Here is a 23603-nt window from a genome sequence, read left to right as displayed (position 1 = left end):
GAAAAAAACAATTGTCAACTTTTAGAAAAAAGTTCATTCTTTTCTAAAATTTTTATTTTCCCCCTTTTTGTCCTCTGTCAACTTATTTTCTCCTCTAAATACCAAAACTGCACGTTTGTGATAAATTTTTGAAGGAGAGGTTTAACGAAAATCAGATAAAGTCATAGAAGACAATAATCCTATTATTCAAATGTGTGGAATACAGTACATTTTCTTAATTTATGTTGGGCGTTTTCTGCCACTGTCTATAATGTATGGTAATTTTAAATGGCTGCCTGATATCTTATTGCTATGGGGATAACTATACCCTAACTTGACTAACCATTTAGAATTAAATATCTTTCTAATTTTTAACTATTAAAGAGTAGAAGGGACATGTACCTAGATATACCCCTTCGGTAAAACGGTCCTTGGCTAAAAGGCCAAAATCTAAAAGGGCGTCCAGCGGCGAGGTGTTCTTATTTGCATTTCTCAGTATTTGCTCAGGTTAACATTTTGCTCACATGTGTATTTTAAATTTTATCCTTTGTTGAAACTTTTTCCTACTAGAGCATTTTAAGAGTCACCCCAATCCCACCCTCTATCCCTTTAAGGAGGAAGTGCCCACCTTGGGCCTCTTTCCGGTCCCTCCACTCTCCTCACACTGCCCCTTAGCACTGGAACGTGGACAGCAGCTTTCCCGAGAGCAATCTAGGGACGCCTTCAGAGACACTGCCCACTACTCCCAGCCTGCAAGGACGCGTAAGGGAACTGTTTTCACTACCTCGCGAGCCTGCGCACACGCAACCCGCCGGCCTCATAGACCCTTCTCAAAGGTGGTTCGCTTAGCGGCGGGAAGTGGACGCGCGGACTACACTTCCCGGTAGGCGGTGGTATACGTATTCCGCGACGGCTGCAGCACGACGCCGCATAGAGCCCTTCCCGACGTGCCGTGCGAGACGCCGCTGGAGGCGAGGCCGGCTGAGGGCGGACTGAAGCGGGAAGGTGCGGACGTGAGGCATGAGCGGCCCCCTCACCCGGTGGACTCACGTCCTGCCGCCTCCCGGAACGAGGGGAGCGCGGCGCACGGCCTAGCGGGCTGCATCGAGAGCCCTCGGCGTTCGCTGAGGTGGTGCGGCCGCCATGGAGGTGAGCGGGCCGGAAGACGACCCTTTCTTGTCGCAGATGCGCCAAGTGCAGTGCCCCGTGTGCCAGCAGATGATTCCCGCAGCACACATCAACGCACACCTTGACCGCTGTCTGCTGCTTAACCCCGCAGGGCACGCGGAGCCCGCGGCCCGGCCGCACCGCGCGGGAGAGCGGCCCAAGGGGCTCTCGCCGCCCAGTACCAAGAGGCGGCGGCTCTCCGAGAGCTCAGCACTGAAGCAGCCCGCCACTCCGACGGCGGCCGAGAGCAGCGAAGGCGAAGGTGAGGAAGGTGACGACGGCGGAGAGACTGAGAGCCGGGAGAGCTACGACGCGCCGCCCACACCCAGCGGCGCTCGTCTAATTCCGGACTTCCCGGTAGCGCGCTCCAGCAGCCCGGGGAGGAATAGCTCGGGGAAGAGACCCGCCGCTGCGGCCGCCGCAGGTAGCGCGTCTCCGCGCAGCTGGGACGAGGTAGAGGCACAGGAGGAAGAAGAAGCGGTGGGCGATGCTGATGCGGACGCTGATGCGGACGGCGAAGACGACCCGGGCCACTGGGATGCCGACGCCGCTGCTTTTGGGGCCTGCGGCGGAGGCCGCCCGCACTCAAGGGCGCTGGCGGCAGAGGAGATTCGGCAGATGCTGGAAGGCAAGCCGCTGGCCGACAAGATGCGTCCGGACACGCTTCAGGACTACATTGGGCAGAGCAGAGCTGTGGGGCAGGAGACGCTGCTCAGGTCCCTCTTGGAGATGAACGAAATCCCCTCGCTCATCCTTTGGGGGCCGCCGGGCTGCGGCAAGGTGAGTGCCGCCTTGCCAGAAAGGTTCAGAGTGTGGATTTCCACGGGTCGGGACGTGGATCTAACGGTGAAATAGCCTCGGCATTGGCCGATCCCGAAGAATCCCACCGTCTCTGGGTATTGAGACCCAAGAGTGCGGGGCCTCAGGTAGCTTCTTAGCTGGGGCAGTGCCTGGTCCCACAGATGGAGTTGTGATGGATGTAATAAAGGCACACCCACCCAGATTCCTAAGACACGTTTTTTTTGTTGTTGTCAAAATGAGAATTTCTGAATTAATAGGTTAATACGAATATGTGGACTCTCAGATTTGATCTGCTTTTCTATTTCACCGGCACATTAATGATCAAATTTTCAAGAAAACAGCATGCTATAAATTGCAGAGGATCATTTGTAAATTACATTTGCAGGCATACGGATTCAGTTTTGGGAAAAAAATTTAATTTCTATTGCGCTTCCTTCCCCTCCATCTGTTAGTTTATTTGAAGAGGCTGATTTCTGTTTATTGAACTACATATATTTAACAAGACTAGCATGAATCCTCTTTTCTCTCTGCAAGTTGTTATCATATAGCATTTCCATAACAGCGCTGATAATGCCATGTAAGTTAGAGAAGACAATCAATGTACAGTATTTTGGTGTCCAGTTTTATATGCTTTACTAGGAATTACAAGTCCAGAGGAGGGCAGGTAGGATATTGAGGTCTAGAAAACATGTCACTGGAAGAACACTTAAAAACAGTCAAGTGTTAAGACTGATAAGAAAGAGTGGGCTGAGATTTTTAAATATGTGATTTTTTTTTTTTTTACACTATAGGATGAGGGAGAAGAATGAGCACCAGTGAATGAAAGACAACATTCAGGATCAGAGTGTGTAGGGGCTCTCAGAGCTTTCATGTTCCTGCTCCTTAGCACAACAGAACTTTTTTGATTTTTTTCCAGTTTTTCTTTCCAGCTTCATTTCCCACAACTTCATCACATCTCCCTTTACTCCAGTTCCTGGAATATATGTTGTTCCTTTTGTGCCTTCTTGTTTGCATTCATACTTCCCCTTTGGCCAGGTATAAATCAGATCTAACCCAAACAACATTTTACCATGGTGGTAGATTTAGCTGTTACCACATTTAAGAGATTCAGCTGTAGTAGCATTTTTATTAATTGTCTGAAGTCTATACATAGGATCATGAGAATGGCTGATCAGCTGTTGATGGTCCCATATGGCAAGAAGCAAGTCCCCAGGGAAGTGAGTAGGGTAAACTCAGAAGATGCTGGATAAGAGATTTTTAGTGGGCTATACTCTTTAGTGTAATGGTTGATGATTAAGTCACAAACTTTTACATATTTAGCATGGGACCCCGTAAGCTGGGATTTGCAGAAGCAGCAGCCACAGTGTCGAATGGTGCTATACAACTTTTAAATACCCATTGGTGCTATGCAACCTTTAGAAATTAAGGTGCCACCTTTCTAATCAGGGGCAAATTGTCTCTCTGGTTAAACAGTCTTCCCTTTTGCTTTATTCCCCTTCTTATTACTATATTGCTAACAATAACAACAATGTTAATAAATAAGAGCATATGCAAATGTGTAGAGCACCATTAAGTACTACACGCTGAGCAATATTTTCCTTGGATCACCATTGTTTTCTGGTAAGTACTAACATAAAGTGCTGCTGTTTTCACCTCCTTTCAAAATAGACATTCAGAAGTGGCATGCAGTCATCTTAATTGCTAGGTAATTGCCATTATTCTCTCAATTCAAAGGCTCACTTTCCTTTTCTAGGCTGCAATGATAAGCTTCCGGTTGTGGAATTAATCAAGTCTGTGGTCTTGCACTTCAGTTATACACTCAGTTCTTCAGCAGTAATGCTTTCTTGGCTGGAAGAGATCACAGCTGTCACCCAGACTCGGCTAAATCAAAACAGCTGTTCTTTTTACTGGGATTCCAAAAGTCTTAGAGTCCCCCTCACTTCCCCGCAAAAAAGGAATCAAATGGGGTTAGGTACAAAGGAGAAAAATCAGGATTAAGCTAAAGTTTTGTTACTTTCCTGTTTTATTTGTAATTTTTTTAAAATTTATGATAATGTGTTGTGGTATTTCAGATTGTATAAATGCTGCTAAGCATTTTTCAGAGGTCAAATTGGTATATCGTGTTTATGCTTTGCTTGTGTTTGTACCCTTGGGTGCTTTTTTACCCTGTGTCTGATCAGCTTTCCAAACTCTGCTTTTGTAGACCACCCTGGCTCACATCATAGCCAGCAACAGCAAAAAACATAGCATAAGGTTTGTGACATTGTCTGCAACAAATGCCAAGACAAATGATGTGCGAGATGTCATAAAACAAGCTCAAAATGAAAAGAGCTTTTTCAAAAGGAAAACCATACTTTTTATTGATGAGATTCATCGGTTCAATAAATCTCAGCAGGTATATTAACTTCTCTACTTTTTGGTCATTGTGAATGTTAAATAGAATATAAAGTATGTGAAATCACTTTGAAAAGCATTAAGCACTATGCAAATTCTAGAGACTGTTATCATTATTAACTCTCTGTCTATAAAGAAGTACAGACTGCCAAACCCATCTCTCTTGAGCCTATTTCTCTACTTTTTCTTAGTGTCCTTTATGACAAGAAAATGTTTTCTGATAAATGAAAATTGTATATCCTTGAGCTATACATACCAAAAAACTGGCTTTGGATCAAAGTTGAAAATTTTTAATCTAAATATTAGCAGCCATAATGAACAGTTTAACTTAATTTTATATTTCTCCTTTATAAAGTGTTACTTTTTATTTTTAAGATTAAAAGGTGTTTTCCATGGCTTCAGGTTTTTGTCACAGTGAAAATTGCCAAGATCTAATCTTTACTACTTATTTAAATGGCTTTCTAAAGTAAAAATAAAAGCACTACTTTTTGTAAACAAAGCCACTTTTGTATTCTTCCTAAATATAAACCTTTTTTTCAGGTATACTTTTTAAAATGTACACATGTTACAGCTTCTTAGTCAGAGATAGAAATATTTTACAAAACCCTACTAAACTTTTTTTTACCTGATTTGTATCTGTGACTAAATAGACCCCTAGAGTTCTAACTGGATATTAGCACTGTAGGTTTTATATTGGACCATTGACTCATCTTAGCATTTCTTTCCCATAAGCAGCATGTGGTGGTTATATATTCACTGAGATAGATATACATAGAAATATAGATATATAACTTTTTTTTACCAAGTTTTTTAGGAGGGATAACAATACATTGACTCCTTGCACTGGAAGAAGATTTTGGAAATATTACTGTTTTTGTGTTTTCTTACAGTTCTATAAATAAATAGCTGCTATATTTAAACTATGGCAGTTTGGCCTTGGGATAGAGGTTACTTTTCTAAGGAAAGAAATTGTTTATGTTGAAACTACAGTAGAATTCTACTTTGAGCTGTTAGTCTGCTAGCAAGAGGCTAGGCTTAGACATTGATATGCCAGAAGATATGTTTTCAGCTTAAAAAAAATTAATTGAGCATTAGTTATTGCATCCATATTCAGTGAATATAAAGCTGCTATTCCTGAAGTCAAAGTTAGGAAAAGGAAGGACTAGATAGCCAACTTACGTAGGATTCTGCATGTTGTTGACTGGAATCAATTTCTTCTGTTTTCTTCCCATTATTAGGACACGTTCCTTCCTCACGTGGAATGTGGGACAATCACTCTGATTGGGGCAACCACGGAAAACCCATCCTTCCAAGTCAATGCTGCTCTTCTGAGTCGCTGTAGGGTTGTTGTTCTTGAGAAGCTTCCAGTAGAGGCAATGGTGACTATTTTAATGCGAGCAATCAACTCACTGGGCATCCACGTCCTTGATCCCAGCCATCCTACTGACCCTTTGAGCCACAGCAGCAACAGCAACTCTGAGTAAGTTGATTGTGTGCAGTATCCTGGGGTCACACACCTCCCAGAGATTCCACTGGCAGGGGTCCAGAAAGGGATAGAGACAGCAAGCAGTTAGGAGAGGGTGGGGACTGAGAAGAAATGTTGATCTAGTATTAAAAACAAAAGAAGAGGGAAGTGCTGAATTATACCAGCAAGTATGTCTTTATTTTAAGATGTTGTGTAGCTTATAGTTGCCATATCTACAATTCTTATAATTCTTCTGACATTTATACTCAGATTTCAGTTTCTTCTTTTCTGCAGTTTACTCTTCTTTTAAAAATATTAAGTAAAAATTAAAGTAAATGGTGCCTTAAAATCCCTTAAATCATTTTAGACTGATTTTTTTCATACTCTAAAAGTCAAACTCAGTTACATGAAGGTAAAGTAATTTTAACTGAAAAAGACACATTAGAAATTGTCCCTTTCTTTTAGGTGGTCTATTTCTGTGTCATGAGTGCTATGAGTTCCTTAACTCACCTGAGTCAGAAGTTTGTATTTATTTATTATTAGTTTATATTCTTCAGATGTCATTGATTCATGTGTCAGCTGAAATACTGCAGTGGAACACAATCTGGTATGATGAGAAGCTAATGCCTACCTCTTCATGCTGTAGACCCCACAGCTGCTGGTGCCTGCTTGCCCTGAGGCAAAGTTCTGGAGCCACACTTCTGTGAGGATTACAGTCTAAGACATAGGCTCAGGGCTTATATTTCAACAGTCCCTCACTATGTGTATGACCTCTCCTATTTGCTTGTTTCTCAGACATAGGAATTAATGCTAAGCTTCAGGAAAGAGCTGAAACATGTCTGAGGATCCTCAGGCAGAACAAAGTCACATCATTTTAGAGTATACTTGTGGAGGAATAGTCATCAAAATTTGGTTAGGAAGATACATGGAACTTGGGCGCCTAAATTCATAGTTAGGAGCCCTTTGTATGCTGGGCTCTTGTTTTTTCCTCTCCCATCACTGCCATGCCATAACTTAAATGAAATGAGGATAATAGAACCATGGAGCTCATCTTAAAAAGGAGTTCTGCATTTTAATAGGATTCCCGTGTCACTTGAAAACACACTAAAATTCGAGAGGAGCAAGTGAAAGAATTTTTTCTTACTGCTGAAACTGAAAGCTTGATACAAAAGTGAGCCAGTGATTTGTAATCCGTCAAAATTGCCTTCTAGTCAGGGAAGACCACCTCTACCCAATAGATCATTTAGTTTTTCCATTATCACTTATTTAGAATTGATCCTATTATTTCTTTTCATTCTCTTGTTTCTTATATCTTTACCTTCCTGAAAAAGCTAGGAGAATAGGAACTTTTCCTTTTTGTTCATATCTTCAGGACGTAGCACTGTGCCTAGCATATAACATGTTTAGTAAATGTTTTATAAATGAATAGGTAAGTTGTACCTATCAGTATGAGAAAAATAGTTTTTTTTATTGTTGTTGTTGTTTGGTGGTTTTTTTTGTTTGTTTTTTTGTTTTGCTTTTGTATAATGCAGCGTAAGGGGTAATAATCCCATTACCCAGGTATCAAGAACCTTTTTTTCTTTCTAAATACTGTTGCCGAAGCATATTAACAGCAAGCAGAATAAAATTAAAAATTATTACATTTAATTGGTCTGCTTGTTAGAAATTCTCACAAGAAGTTGGGAGAGAATACTGGTGATTTCCTAATAGACGTACTTGGCCATCCAGTTGCCATGGATCATTAATAGTGGATTGCACTGTCGTTCAGTTTTAGGTAAAATTTTACTTTCAAATTTGTACTGACTGGCATTTACTACATATACATTCTTGTGGATATAAATTAGATTTGGTTATACTAATTTAGTGGGAAGGAAAGACTTTCAACCCCAAATTACTCTCTCTGGAAAGCTGTGAGTGTGCATTTGTATTACTATGTTTTGGTGCCTTAGGTAGCGAGTAGAGTATTTACAGAGGGATTCCAGACTGTTTCTAAATCTGGAAACTAATCAAGCTGATGTTCGCATCATTCTTGATTTTACTTGAAGAATTGTTAATTCTTGGCATTATATACTTGTACACTATAAATTTTCACTAGCATGAGATGAAAGTGTTCTTTTTTTCTATTTCCCTCCTATATTTAATCTGAAGGTTCATGGGCATAAAAAACTGCAGCTCCTAGCCAGCCAGCTTCACAGTATTATTAGGGACTTGGGCCTTGTCTTTCTGCTCTACATTTTCAGAGAGGGCTTCTACCTCATGCCCAGGTAACCACTTAATGGAGATCTAATCATTACATTCGTATTCCAAGCAACAAAAAAGAGCCAAAGAATAGCACATCACCTCCCTCTTGCCCTCCAGCTTTAGTGTAACATCTGCAAAATAGTTCTCTGTATATACTCAATTTTGTTTTGGTTGTGAAGGGAAAGATGGAGGTCAGCTGGTAATTTATGTTAAATTATCTACCCCATAGTTGCTTTGGTTTGTATGAGTAAACAACGGTTTTCATATATTTTGTTCACTAAGCACTTCGGTCACATGTTACAGGAAAGCATGTTACCTATGCATTTGGTTAATTTTAGAGGCCAAGAAAAAAATTCATGGTTTAGAGTCTGATGAGTTTGTGCTATTGAAAATGAGAAAGTAAACTAATGTTTAATCACCCTGCAGTACTTGCTGCTTTTAAGGATTGTAAATTCAGGATCATTGGACACATGCTTATTTGAAAACACCCCTAAAGAATCAGTTGTTTGTAAACCAAGTAATAGTGCGAAAGCTTGTGGACATGAAGAGAGTGGAATGAGAGGCCATAGTTGCCCTTTTGCTGTATAACTAGATAGAATGCCGAGAGTTGGTTGAAAGAGTTGAAGTATCCTCTGTGCTGAAGTGAATGTGTTGTATGGCTTAACTCTGACACTGGGGCTTTTCTCTGGTTACCCTAAGAGGGGAACCCAGGCCCTAAAGGATGCCAAAATATGATGGCTCAAAACAAGATGGCTATAGGTTTGTTTCTCGGTTGTTTTTGTTTTTAAAAAGTTTGAACTATTCTGCCTGCCCTTTAAAAATAATCTTTTCTAACACTGACTAGAAAGAAAGGTAGTGGAACACCAGCATAAAAGGTACTAGTCAGAAAGAGCTGTGGGTTTTAATAATCTTTCTTAAAATGTTTTGATATAAAGAAAAATGTTACATTAACATACATTAATGATGACATAACACTGCCAGCCAGAAACAGATTTCAGGGACCTGGTATTCTTTTCCTGTGGCAGCTATAACAAATTACCACAAATTATTTGGCTAAAAAGAACAGAAATTTACTCTCACAGTAATGGCGGCTCACAGTCTGAAATCAAGCTTTTCGCAGGGTCACATTTTCTCCAAAGACTCTAGGAGTGCGTCCTTCCTTTCAGATTCTGATGGTTTCTGGCATTCCTTGGCCTGTAGCAGGGTTACTCTAATTTCTGCTTCCATCTTCACATGGCTATCTCCTCTATTTACCTCTGTCTTCTCTTTTACTGTCTTTTATAAAGACATTTGTCATTGGATTTAGGACCAACACCAAATCTGGAATGATCTAATCAAGAGATTTTATAATAGTTACATTCACAGGTTCAAGTATTAGGACTTAGACACATCCTTTAGGGCTATTTACCCCACTGTGCCCTGCCAAGTGTTTTAGATATAGTGTAATTAGGAAAGACGTGTGCTTCCCTGGGATTAAACAGAAAGGGGCATCCTCTGTGAGTTTATATTCTCTTTGGAGCAAGTTTTGTTTTATTTTCACTCTGGTTATCATGGAAGCAGCTGAGTTTAGGGCTCTGCCTTGAAGATTTGTAGTTCTGCTAGACAGTATACTACTAACCAGTCCAATTAAAATTATTCTCATTAGTAATGATAAAATTGAGAGCTCATGATGTCTAGTCACTATTCTAAACCTTTTACATGTCTTATTTGATCCTCTGCAAAGTATATATTATTATCTCCTTTTTATTAGATGAGGAAACTGAGGCACAAAAGGTTTAAGTAACATGCCAAGATCACCCCACTTGAACAAGGACGGAACCAGCTTTTGAATTCATCATGTTTCTAACTACTAACCTACCTCAGTTGTTAGAAGGGGTCTAGGTATGAAGTTAAAAGTTATTATTATCAAATTAAATTTGCTACTGGTATTAATATTCTCACCTTTTTCTATGTTCCTATGAGCAACACTGTATTAATTTTTAAGTATCAGGGACACAAGATTCCCAGTTGTAATTTAGCAGCAGTGCCTATTAACCACACCTGCACTGTTAAAATTACCAGGGGTGCATCTTGACAATATGTGTGCTTAGGGCCTATCCCTAGAGATTTCAGAATCAATAAATCTGTAGTAAGATACACATGAGCTATACTTTTGGGAAGTGCTCTGTAGTCTTATGCACACTCTTGGTTGAGAACTCCTGCATACCAATTGTTACCCTAACCATGGAGTATTTATTTTCTTAAGTGAAAGAGATTCACATAGTATTGTTTTGTAATTTAGGGAGAGTTTAACTGAGCCATGTGTATTCCTTTGTTCTGCCATGAAATAACTTAAATATCCAACCATCTCAGTAGAATTGTCCAAATCCCAATGTCATTCACCAGAAAAACAATGGGCAGAAAGATTCACACCCTTGGAAGAAAAAAGGAAAGGAAGGAGCTGTCTTTACAGCATGTATCCCGTATTCCTGCTAAGCCCAAAGCATTTCACTTCAGTTGGAGAAACTAGGCTCTGTGTTTTATTTCTAGGTCTTATTGACTAGGAATCTGGTCTTTTCCAAAATATTTATTTTAACCACCTTTTTTCTCTTATTAAGGAATAATTGAGGGTTTTGTGTTGAGAGGTTTTTTTAAACCACATTATAACAATATAATTTACAATCTCATTTCTTTTTCTTTGTGATGCTATGAAATTTCAGTACTCTATCCCCAAAGTAAATCGTGCCTCATTTAATCCTATGCTAATTTTGGAAAGTTACTTATAAATGGAAAGCATTTTATAAGTTTATACGTTATTTAAAAATCCATGTTAAATTCTCTGGACTAGGAGTATCCTTTCAAGGTACTTTGTAGTTACTTATAGTTGTAGTAGTTACTGTTTGCTGATGAGTTTTGCAGATATAAATACAGATATCCCTTATTTCATTATTCTTGGCCTGAGTACTCTCATCTGGTCCCTCTCCTAAGATCTCAAGGTATTTTCACACATTTTATTGCTCCTCAGAACTTAGGTAGAGTAAACTAGGTTTCAGGAAATATGGAATGGTAGGTAGAACCTTTTGAATATCCTATACAGTATTCTTAATAGCAAGTTTCCATTTGGGGATTTATTTGTGTGACCATTGTGAGTTCTGTCAGTAGTTGCTTTTTATGACTTGAGTAGAATTGCTGGAAAATTTATTTGTGTTTAAAAAAGTTCCTTTTGGACAGGGGTGAAATTTGGAGTGTAGATTATATTGAAGAGGAGGAAGAATATAGTAGCAGGAGCTTAGGTAAAAGCACTTAGCCCTGGTTTTATTGCAGCAGCACTCCCATTCCTTGTGACTTCAACCCTGATTCAAACGGATAACAATAGAACAACTTGCACTTTGGTTAAGAGTTTAAAAATTAAAGAATCCTATTTTCCAATCACATTAAATAAATGCCCATTTAAAAAGGCTTACTCACAGTGTGCTGTTTATAAATCTGTGAAACAGTCTGCAGGTTATCTTCTCTCATAATTAAAAAGGCCTATTCACTGGCTTTATATGGGACTTGTGAAACGAGATAGTATAGTAAGCACTAAAGTATTAAAGGCCACATGTTTTTTCTCTATCCCAAAAGTACTGTACTCATGTCTTTACATATGAAGGACAAAGTCATAGAAAAGGAATGGATACCAAAATACTAATGTTAAGGTGATACAGCCATAAGTGACATTTACCACTTTGTCTCTATTTTAAAAATATAATATAATGTACATTTTATAAAGAAGTAATAGAGTTCTGAGTATATTGTTTTTCAAACACTTCACTGTTAAGGATGCAAACTACACATAGTATGATCCCAATTTTGTTTTAAATTAGATGTAAGGTTTATGTTTGGAGTGGTGGATGGATCATAAAGGAACTTCAGCAGAGGCCATAGTAGCTATTGTTATTTCTAGGTAGAGAAAATAATGGATTTTGGTGATGTAGGGTTATACTTTCTATATATTGTAATTTAAAAGGAAGTAAGTGTTTCACTATGAAATTGTGGGAAAATTGAAGTTAGTCCATTCATATTGTGCAGATATTGAACACCTATTCTGTACCAGGTACTGGGGATACAAAGAGAGAATAAAATGTCATTTCTATCCTTGAGGCCTCAACATTTATGGGAAATGTAGAGATGACAGATGTTATCTACAAATGGCTTGGCTCATGGTGATGGCTCAATCAGGATTGATTAAGGCTCCCACTTTACTTCTTTTTCTTCTTGCAAGTGATCCTGCAGGCTTTTTGTTGCTAGGAAGCTTGCCAAGGAGATGGAAGGTGTTGCTTTTATTAGTTCTGAGGCTGAAATGAGATATTCAGGCAATTTTGGTTCTTTCTGCTCCCTGACCCCCTCAATACCCAGCACACATCGTGCAGAAACTAAGCCAGGTGTGTACCCTTCCCTTTTTGGGTGCATGGGGACTGCCATACATCTCTGGTTCTTCCTGACACATTTTCTTTCAGTTTATATTGTGTCATTTTCTTTCAGATCCTCTAAAATCTGCTAATATCTGCTTGAGAAATGGTCTGTCAGTTTTACAAAATATCAGTGATGTGGCCTTGGTGTGTATTTTGCGTATTTGGCCTGGAAGGAAGAAGTATGGGACTCCAGATTGCGACCATGGCTCTGAGGCCAGAGAGGCTGTCAGGAGTCTAATGAGAGAGTTGGTCATTATCAAGCTATAAGGCAGAACAGGTGCTTTGTGTGTGGTACAAAATCACAGTTTACCAGAAATCTTAGCTTAGGTAAATTAGGAAATGAGATGAGGAAGCCTTTAAAGTGTTAGAAACAAATCTTTTGGTTAATGAAATGCAAATTGGTATTACTCAAGCCATTCAACCAAGTAATGGGGTGAGTGTGCAGTAAGGAATTCTACATTGACCTTCAAAGACAAGCTGGGCCCCCTTTCCTGACAACTCCCCCACACACATACACCACCCACTCCAGTTCCCATGTGTTGTCCCAGCCCATTTGGTGCCTGTGCATTGTTTTCCAAGTATCTGGTTTGGACAGTCCTAATTGACTTAAACATTTTGACAGTAGACATTTTCAGCTCAAGTTTAGCGATGACATGAGTGAGCTGTAACTGAAAAATTTTGCTTCTGACAGCTAGCCTGTACTTAATAAGACCCCTCTAAGTAACTAAATGTGATAGATATCTTTACTATGTAGACTAGGAATAGAACATTTTGCTCAAGTAAATTTGAAATGAATCATTGTCAGACTTTATTTACAGAGGTCCACATTTAGAAATGTGATGATAACTTTTAGTCGTGATGTTCAGGGGCTAGATCACTTACCCATGGTCTCATGGCTGAGGTATGCCAGAATCTTCTAATAGATGTCGAGGCTTGTGACCTCTGCTACTTTATGCACACTTCAAGTGATTAATACCTACCTGGAAGTGCACCCCAGGCCAAATTTCCAGAGATCTGCTTCTAGGTCCTACTATGCCCAAAATAATTGGATACCTGGTTTGTTGTTTGTAAAATGAGGAAATTGAGCTGTGTGATCTGGAGCCTTTCAGAGCTAGCTTTCTGATGTGATGCCTTCTCCTGTATGTGGGAAGTAGTCTGTCTGGGCATACCTGTGTTGTCAGGGTATGGACTGCATTTGAGGCATGTTTTCTGTACATTATAATGAGGCACTGGTGTTTTATAGTTTTCACTATTTTTGTAGACCACATGTCCACAGTAACTTTATAAAACTTTCCATGTCTCTTTCCTACATGCTTATGTGTATGTGCTTATACAGTAAAATACCCTCATGGCTCAGAGTCAGGTCTGTTCATAGTCTCAGTAGTGTTTAATCCAGTTAACAATGTAAGTTAAGAATAAAGAGCAGGAATCTTGAACCTACAGTATTTTTTAGTGGCCTTGCTAAGATACGAGTTCGCTAAGAAGTGCTATAGAATGAAAATTATGTAGCATGAGTGTGACGATAACTAACACTTGTTGTATTGCAGGCCCTCCGTATTCATAGAGGATAAAGCAGTAGACACTCTGGCTTATCTCAGTGATGGAGATGCCCGAGCTGGATTGAATGGACTGCAGCTGGCAGTACTGGCCCGGTTAAGCTCTAGAAAGATGTTTTGTAAGAAGAGTGGGCAAACCTATTCTCCTAGTAGAGTTCTGATCACTGAAAATGATGTGAAGGAAGGCCTCCAGAAATCTCACATTTTGTATGATCGAGCAGGTAAATAACTCTGAAATGTGAAAAGAGGGAACCTTTAATGAAATAGTTTGTTTATATACACACTCTCACTTCCAGGCCTCTGACCTTCATCTGGGTCCAGAGCATGGACATGTTTCTCAGTTGGATCTCTATATTGGTAATAGAATTAAATCTTACACTCAGTGATTTCAAAGACCTAGCTTCTGGAGCTTTCTTAATAGATGCACAGAACAGAAGCTGTCCAGAAGCTGAACTGAGAGGACTTTGCAGGTTTGAAATTGCAGACTTCAACTTATAAGGTGGTTATTTTTCCATTACTCACTGATGGCACATTTTAGAACACAAGCATTTTTAAAACCCATACATTCAGTGGACACCAATTCTTATGATAGTTTGTAATGGCAGTAAATAACAATGGGACTCTTGAAATAAGTGACTTAGTTTAATGAGGATTAAACATTAATTTCTAGAGTCTGAACTGAAGTGTTAAATTTGTTTGGATCTTGGTGCTCTTATTTTGTCATAGCTTTTTTAAAAAATTAATTTTGCTTTATGCAGTTATCTGTTTTCATCGAATTTACAGATATCAATTTTGATACCAGCTCTTATTAAATCCATGACCTGGCAGTATTAAATGTCATAAGTGCAGCACATTTGTGTGTTTTTATAAAAGATCTAGGCTAAGAAGATACTGTAGATTAGCCTGAACTCCTAGGGCTTGAGTATTTGTGTGGTTTTGGATAGAGTCCTATTGCAATAACAGGAATAGAATTTCCACACCTTTAAAAGTTATGCCAGAAATAGAAGCTGATAATTGAATTCTAGATATCACATAAGCTGTGCCATGTCTTTAACAGTATTTCCAAATGCATTTTAATGTTGGAGAATACTTCTTACTGGTTAGAGAAGGGGGTGAGGGAGTTTAAGAATGACTCTGGTTCCAGGCACTGACCACTTCCTTATCAGTGAACAGAACATGTTGTGTTACCTTGAGGAAGTGACTGAAGCTCCTCAGTCTTCGTGCACCACAGCTGACGGGGATGGGGTGGTCAATAAGCACTAAGGACACATTGGAGGCATTTAACAAACAGTTCTGTTTGCTTTCTCATGTGGATGTGCCCCTCACCAAGGACCTCTTTTCTCATGACCCAGGGATCTCATGTGGTCAGTTCTCTGTGCTCTTGAATGTCATATTAAAGCTTGGAAAATCTGCAAAGTAAAACATTCTAGTGTAGAGTTTTGCTTTATTTTCGGCCAAATACAAGAATTGGACATAAGAATAAAATTAAAAATTTTAAGAGATAACAAACAGTCCCACATGCTGGACTCTGCTTTGTTTCTGGGGCTTCCAGCCACAGTGGTCTTTTTCTCTATTTGTAGGTGTCCTAAAAGAGACTTCATTTTGATTGGACCAACTAAAACTGTTCTTTCATATCTTATCAGACTGTCAGTTAAGAAAAAGAAAGCTACCATGTAACAAAACATTAGCTAACATTGCATCTCGGTATTTTATATACATTTTCTTTTTTCTTTTAATTCTCAAAATAACCTTAGGAGTTAACCATTGATATTATCTTCATTTCACAGATGATAAAAATTGCCTAAACTCACAAAGCAGTAGTTAAATTCATCCTCAGCTCCAGGTCTGATTGGTTCCCCAGGACTACGCCTTTTCTCACTGTCAGTGCTGCCTCCATACCAGCACCTCTCCACGGTCACCAGTCTCACTGCTGGAGTGTGTCACTCACCTCATACCCACTCACACACTCATCTCTCTCACATCTATTTGAACACTCAAGCCTGTAAACACTCATGCATATTGACACATACCTACTCATGGACACATACCCACACAAGTGGATGTCAGATGTGTCCAGTCTTGGGGTTCCTACTTCTTGGGGCTCATTTCACCATGGGGAACTATGCATAATGGCGATCACCTTCTTTGCCACCCCAGGAAGAGCTGGGGGTAGTGGAAGCTACCTGGCATCAGGTCTTGAGAACCCACACAATCCACAGGTCTTATACCCCACCCTGTCCCACCCTGTGTGTAATATACCTGCTCCACAGTTGAGCTGGAGACACTCAAACAATTCATATCCTAGAGAATTAGGCTATGTTCCATCAGTAGGGATGATAGAAGCATTGTCCTGGAAACCTACTAGCTTATACTTTTAGGCCTGTTTATAACTGGTGAGACAAAGATCTTCATCCCCAGGATTTTAATTATTTCTTTTGACATTTAGTATATGGTTACTTGTAGGACCCAGTAACTAGCTCAGACAATTCTGCGTCAGAAGGAAGAAATTTCCAAGCAAGAACACATAGTGTGCCATGCATTGAGGTCAGGGTTCTACATAAATAACATGAAATTTTAAGTTATAAAGCAGTACATAATAAAGGCAAAAATAGAAGCTAGCATAGAATACTATTTAACGCATGTTTTTGTAGTGCTTATTCTATACCAGGTATACATTGTTTAATATTCATAACACTATGTGTTAGCTAGTCTTACAATGTCCATTTTATGGATGAGAAACCCCAGGAGACACAGAGGGTCAGTAACTTGCCCATAATTACATGGCTGATACATTTGGCATTCATATTCAGGCTACTTGGCTCCAGAGCCTGTGTTGCCTTTTACTGTTAACCCTCAGTAAAGACAGAAGAAAATGAGTAACCTGTGTGGCAGAGGAGATTCACTGCTGTCTCCTGTTTACATTTGACAGAAAGTGAAGTGGAGGTGGCCTCGTCCATGTTCTCCATGTCTGTGAATTGGCCAGGCTTGCAGTAACCTGGCCACCTCCTCATGTCCAGGCTCAGCACTGGAAGGGAGTAGAGCACAGGGTCCATGTCCAGGTTTATGCAGGTGGTGGGCCAGAACCATGTGGATTTCATGCAGGACACTTTTCCACCCAGTCCATGCCACTGTGACTTAGCTGAGAAAGCCCTGGGACAGGTGACAACTCAGTTTGTTCTTAGAAATCTGGCAGCCCTGCTGAAACCATTGGTCTGCCTTGGTGCTTCTCTGAAAAATGGAAGGTCCTCAGACCCCACAGTCAGCCTCTCAAGGGTTCTTCCTCTGGCAGGCCAGCATTTTATCTCATGCTCTCTTCATCTGAAGTTTGTGCCGTTTTACCAGCATAGTCTGTTGCCAGGACTTGTTCCTGAGGCTGAAATACTGTGTAGAGTAGATTGTGGTCTTGCTGGCCTCAGCTTGATGAAGAGCACAGGCCAGGTGCTTCTCTGGAAGGACTAATTCTGATAAGAATAATGCCTCTGCTTTCTCATGATGAGGGTGCCCTCTCCTCAAATTTAAGGAAGTGATGGTGGTCAGAACTTAGTGAAATGTGTGGAAATGCAAATGTTTGTAATTTTTTTACATATGATTTTCTAAAGCACATTTCACTGATTTGTGTATATGAGTAAGACCAAGTGGTGAGGGAGAAGGGCTACAGTGCTTTCAGGGTAAGAGCTGTTAGTCCATGTGTCAGTCCTTCTGGGATCCTGCCACACGTGTGTCCCCACACTGGATTTAAATGACCACAGGCTTCAGATATCAGAAAGACAACTGGAAATGACACTGAAGGACAAATGGGCTATAACAGCTGCTCTTGCCACTTGACGCTATTTTAATGGCTACATCCAGGCCCGGGGTCAGTTTTCCTCAGATTGACAGTTGGGTCAAATGGTAGAACCAGGATATCAGAATCACTCTCCAGTCTTCAGTCTGGCACATCCACTGAGGTCTATAAGGACCAAGTGAATGCCCCCTCCCTTTGCCTGGTCTTTGCTCGCATTCAGTGTGAACCCCACAAATTTCCCAGCAGCTTCCCACTCTCAGTTAGACTGGGTGACCACACAGGTCCACAGGCCCTGCAGGGAACTGTGGGTCTTCTCTAGCAACCATACTAGGGCACTGTCCCCTCACACTGCACAGCCTGAAGATAAGTACAAAACCTCATTCTCCTAGGCTCTCCTAGGTACTGCACTAATTTAGCCTTCCTTAATGTAAAACAAGTGAGGGCAACATACAGCTTGGATGGCTTCTGCTAGGAGACTATGGGTTCCCTCTTCCTTCCAGTAATTGAGCAGGTGCTTTTTTCATGTCTAGGAGAAGAACATTACAACTGCATCTCTGCACTTCATAAGTCGATGCGGGGCTCAGACCAGAGCGCCTCCCTCTACTGGCTGGCACGCATGCTTGAAGGAGGAGAGGACCCACTGTATGTGGCAAGGAGGCTTGTGAGGTTTGCCAGTGAGGACATAGGTGAGTGTGATGGGAACGGCCCAGAATCTGGTGTCCATGTAGGGTAGGGTGGGCTAATGTGGAGGGATGAAATACTGCTTTTTGACTTAAGAGTTTCTTTGTGCCATGTGGGACAGGTGAGAAGAAGAGTTAAGTAGAAACTACCTATTTCTTGATAGTACGTGTATGACCTTTTGAGTGTTTATGTTCCTAAACACTTTGTCATCCTTTTGTTTACTCTTCAGTGGTGATTTTCATAACATGATTGTTGAAATAGAAGGAATATTTTAAATTTGCCCTCCAGTCAGGTATCCAGGTACTTACTGGATCACTACTGAGATAGAAATGGAAGATTCTGGACACTATTTTTCTTTTAAGTATTTTTTATTGATTATGTTTCAGTTGTCTCAATTTTCAGTTGTCCCAATTTTTTTCTCCCCTTTATCCTGCCTCCACCCTCCAGCATTCCGCACCCTTAATTCATGTCCATGAGTTGTACATAGAAGTTTTCTGTCTTTTCTGTTTCCTATACTATTCTTAAACTCCTCCCGTCTATTTTAAGCCTACCAATTATGCTTCTTATTCCGTGTACCTTTTCCCCCATTCTCCTCTCTCCCCCTCCCCACTCATAACCATCCATGTAATCTCCATTTCTGGTTGTTTATTTTTGTTTTAGGTTCAGTTGTTGATAGTTGTGAGTTTGTTGTCATTTTACTGTTCATAGTTTTTATTTTTTTCTTAGATCTAAGTCCCTTTAACATTTCATATAATAAGGGCTTGGTGATGATGGACTCCTTGAGACTTTTCTTGTCTGGGAAGCTCTTTATCTGCCCTTCCATTCTAAATGATAGCTTTGCTGGATGGAGCAATCTTGGATGTAGGTCCTTGCCTTTCATAACTTGGAATACTTCTTTCCAGCCCCTTCTTGCCTATAAGGTCTCTTGAGAAATCAGCTAATAGTCTTACAGGCTCTCCTTTGTAGGTAACTGTCTCCTTTTGTCTTGCTGCTTTTAAGATTCTCTCCTTATCTTTAATCTTGGGTAACTTAATTATGATTTGTCTTGGTGTATTCTTCCTCGGGTCTAACTTCTTTGGGACTTGCTGGGCTTCCTGGACTTCCTGGAAGTCTACTTCTTTCACCAGATTGGGGACATTCTTCTTAATTACTTGCTCAAATAAGTTTTCAATTTCTTGCTCTTCCTCTTTTTCTGACACCCCTATAATTCAGATGTTGTAGTGCTTAAAGTTGTGCTAGAAGTTCCTAAGCCTTTCCTCACTTTTTTGAATTTCTTGTTTCTTCGTTCTGTTCCAGTTGGATGTTTATTTCTTCCTTTTGTTCCAGATCATTGATTTGAGTCCTAGTTTCCTTCCCTTCACTGTTGGTTCCCTGTATATTTTGCTTTATTTCACTTTGTATAGCCTTCATTTCTTCCTTCATTTTTCGACCAAGCTCAGTCAATTCTGAGCATCCTGATTACCAGTGTTTTGAACCCTGCATCAGATAGGTTGTCTATGTCCTTGTCGTTTAGCTCTTTCTCTGGAGTTTTGATCTGTTCTTTCATCTGGTCCATATTTCTTTGTGTCGGCATACCTGTTATGTTGTCAGAGGGTAGAGCCTTAGGCATTTGCCATGGTGGGGCAACCCTCTTTGTTCCTTTGTGGCATTGTCTGTGGGGAGAGGTCAAAGAGGGAATGATGCTGCTAGCTACATTCTAGCCCCACTTTCCAACAAACTCTCCTGTGAGACTAGGAGTTTCTCCTGCCTTTGCAACCCCTGCAGTATTTTTCAGCTAGAGGTTTTGAGTCTAGTTTCCAGGTCATCTAGCCCCATCTCACCCATGCAGTCCACCGCCTTGCCACAGGTCCTCTCCACCCTCTGGGTTGCCTGTCTTAGCCCCTCCTACCAGTCTGGATGAATGTTTCTTTAACTCCTTGGTTGTCGGAGTTCCATGCAGTTTGATGTTCTGGCAGTTCTGGTTGTTTGTTGTTTTTAAATTGGTTGTTATCCTCCTTTTTGTTGTGCAAGGGAGCAAAGCGTATCTACCTATGCCTGCATCTTGGCCAGAACTCTCTGGACACTATTTAAAGAAAAAGATCAGAAAAACTTTTCTTTGGTGTTAGTAAGTATTTTATTTTTAATGTATCCATCCTTGTGACAGGCATCATGGTCTTCACTCCTTATGTTTATTATGTATATAGTCCCTTATTTTTCCTACTAGATATAATAAAGTTTTTATTCCTGAGGACACAGTTTTTGGCATCGCATAGTAACCATTCAGTAAATATTTCTTGAATAAGCTGATGAGATCAAAGAAAAGTCGGACCATTTTGCTAAATGGGATTGTTTTGGTCAACAAAGTCTACAGCAATGATAGTCTCTGGTCGCAGCAGCACATAGGTCAGGGTGGGGATGTGAGTTGTCACTTAAACATTCCTTTCTCTGTGTGTGTGTGTGTGACAGGTCTGGCCGACCCATCTGCACTAACACAAGCAGTTGCTGCCTACCAAGGCTGTCATTTTATAGGCATGCCTGAATGTGAGGTAAAGTAATCCGCTCAGTTCTCTGTAAATCAGTGCCTTTTGCTTGTGTTCTGTCCCTTTGTGGATTTGAGTATGTTCTGCCCTCACTGTTGATGTATGGGCCCACTGAAAAAGATGACTTGGCTTTTTAACTGCCATTTTATAACTTTAGCGCCTATAGAAAGAGAGGACCTTAGGTGTCAACAAGGTCATATTTTCTTTTTTTTTTTTTTTTTTTTTAAGATTTTATTTATTTATTTTTTAGAGAGGGAAGGGGGGAGAGAGAGAGAGAGAGAGAGAGAGAGAGAGAGAGAGAGATAGAGAGAGAGAGAGAGAGAGAAAGAAACATCAATGTGTGGTTGCTGGGGGTTATGGCCTGCAACCCAGGAATGTACCCTGGCTGGGAATCGAACCTGGGACACTTTGGTTCCCAGCCCGCGCTCAATCCACTGAGCTACGCCAGCCAGGGCGCACAAGGTCATATTTTCAAACTACTTCCAGGAGTCTGAAGTTCAGAGGAAGTGCTCAGGATTTCCTGCAGACAGAAATGTTGAAAGAGCTGAACAGGAAGTCTGTGCAAGTTCACTCACAAACAGAGCAGCTTCATGGTTATGTTTTATATATTGGGGTTTTAAGAAAAACTTCACTTAATAAAAAGTTCTTCAGTTTTTGAAAAATAAAACCACTGGTCTGATTCAACCTCTCTTCTCATGTAGGAATTTCTTCTATTATAGGTGGTTATCCAGACTATAGGCGGAAAGGGGGATAATAAAAGCATGGTGGGACCCTGGCTGGCATAGCTCAGTGGATTGAGCACAGGCTGCGAACCAAAGTGTTGCAGGTTCGATTCCCAGTCAGGGTACATGCCTGGGTTGCAGGCCATGACCCCCAGCAACCGTACATTGATGTGTCTCTCTCTCTCTCTCTCTCTCTCTCTCTTTCTCTTTCTCCCTCCCTTCCCTCTCTAAAAAATAAATAAATGAATAAAATCTATAAATAAATAAGTGCATGGTGAGAACCTTTTCAGAATTAACTAGAGATGTCATAAAGTATTTGTAAAACAGAAACTTTCTGGCACCCTCATAATAAAATGTTTACTTTTCACCTAGGTGCTTCTGGCCCAGTGTGTAGTCTATTTTGCCAGAGCTCCAAAGTCTATTGAGGTATATAGTGCCTACAACAATGTCAAAGCCTGCCTGCGAAACCACCAGGGGCCTCTGCCCCCAGTCCCACTGCATCTGAGGAATGCGCCAACCAGACTGATGAAGGATTTGGGCTACGGCAAGGGCTACAAGTACAACCCCATGTATAGCGAGCCTGTGGACCAGGAATACCTGCCAGAAGAATTGAGAGGAGTGGATTTTTTTAAACAAAGGCGATGTTGACTCTTTTACGCTATGACGGTGGAAGAATGTTACTTTTTTTCCTCCCTTTCTTAAAAGAAATGGCCAGAAAGAGAGTAAATGGATTGTGACGTTGGTTATCTGGTAGGAGTTAAAACAGACCAACTTTTTGTACCAGAAATTTGAGAGTTCCTTAGGTGAAGGCACAGTTACTTCAACTAAATGTAATGTTGAAATTGTGTTCATTGCACTCTGCAGTGGTTATGCTTATGAAAGTATCTGGCAGCTTTGTGCAATGAATTAATGTTATAAGGAATTATCTATTTTGTCAAAGTATTTAAGTCATAATGTCACTTCAGAATTCAGTTCTGTAGGATTTTTTTCCTTTAAAAATGTATATTCTGGGTAGTTTTAATTGGTAAAAAAAATTAATTGTGATTTAATACTGCATAGTGTTGGGGGTATTTTTTTTATATGCAAAGGTCTTACAAGCCAATAAAACTATTTCAAAGTACTCTTAAATTCTCTCACGTTTTTCCTACCTTGGTTTCATAGGTTCCAATGTCTGTCACCTCACATTGTGGTCAGTAAATACTGTGAAAGGAAAACTATGATAGGCGAAATTGGAAAACTTATTTTTTTTTTGAAAATTAATCTTAATTTTTTAAAGGAATATATATAATTTTAAATGGCTTATTTAAAAAATCCAGTGGTCTGTCCCATTTTTCCTTACTTCCTCCAGTTTCTTCTCACAGCTCCACATTTCTAAATGATACATACAATCCTGTTTTACTTTTGTGTTTCTTAAAGTAAAATATCATACACACACAGAGAACTTAGTTTTCTTTGTATCTACTGCCAATTCTTTTCAAACTCCTTAATAGGCATTTTGCACACATTTCCATAAGGATGTCCCTGTCAGTAATCTTATTGCTTCTGTTTCCTGCCCTGGGTGTGATCCCTCCTGGGTACTGCCACTTCTGTCTGGAATGCTGCACAGCCACCATCCTGGGACAGCTCTGCCTTTCTCCTGAATGAGAGGTTTTAGCAGCCTGGAGGACAGTGTGATTGAATTCACCAGGCCTGGTGTGTAACCCACCCCTCTTCTATCTGAACTGGTTGTGCTTCAGTGCACAGTTGTCATCCCTTTGTTGTCATCCTGGAGATTTCCTTTGATTTGTACCCCCATCACATCTGATTGCAGGATCCTGTGCTTCCCTCTTTCTCTGTAAGTGATGCACATCCTAGTCTTAAG

At 40.4% G+C, this 23603-nt stretch overlaps 1 protein-coding gene across 2 annotated transcripts; it reads left to right on the top strand.

Moving 5' to 3' along the window:
* Positions 1-847: 847 nt before the first annotated feature.
* WRNIP1 (WRN helicase interacting protein 1) lies at positions 848-22870 on the top strand. 2 transcript variants are annotated; one of them, XM_028511980.2, is made up of 7 exons: positions 857-1926; positions 4151-4342; positions 5580-5821; positions 14028-14257; positions 18351-18506; positions 20947-21026; positions 22115-22870. In XM_028511980.2, exons 1-7 carry the CDS (start codon positions 1123-1125, stop codon positions 22388-22390), a joined length of 1980 nt encoding a protein of 659 aa, XP_028367781.1. In that variant the 5' UTR covers positions 857-1122; the 3' UTR covers positions 22391-22870. The 2 variants fall into 2 exon arrangements, with proteins under 2 accessions (XP_028367782.1, XP_028367781.1); XM_028511981.2 differs by lacking the exon at positions 18351-18506 and having other exon boundaries at positions 848-1926.
* The last annotated feature ends 733 nt before the right edge of the window (positions 22871-23603 follow it).

The sequence above is a fragment of the Phyllostomus discolor genome, chromosome 5 (assembly GCF_004126475.2).
Source record: "Phyllostomus discolor isolate MPI-MPIP mPhyDis1 chromosome 5, mPhyDis1.pri.v3, whole genome shotgun sequence".
Classification (NCBI taxonomy): Eukaryota; Metazoa; Chordata; class Mammalia; order Chiroptera; family Phyllostomidae; genus Phyllostomus; species Phyllostomus discolor.
This window is presented reverse-complemented; position numbering and strand designations above follow the sequence as displayed.

Bases quoted from the DNA above. Each gene is read 5' to 3' on its own strand.
- WRNIP1 (XM_028511980.2), top strand. From the start codon at position 1,123: ATGGAGGTGAGCGGGCCGGAAGACGACCCTTTCTTGTCGCAGATGCGC. The intron at 14,258-18,350 runs GTAAATAACTCT...TTTCATGTCTAG, and splicing joins CATTTTGTATGATCGAGCAG to GAGAAGAACATTACAACTGC. The intron at 21,027-22,114 runs GTAAAGTAATCC...CTTTTCACCTAG, and splicing joins TAGGCATGCCTGAATGTGAG to GTGCTTCTGGCCCAGTGTGT.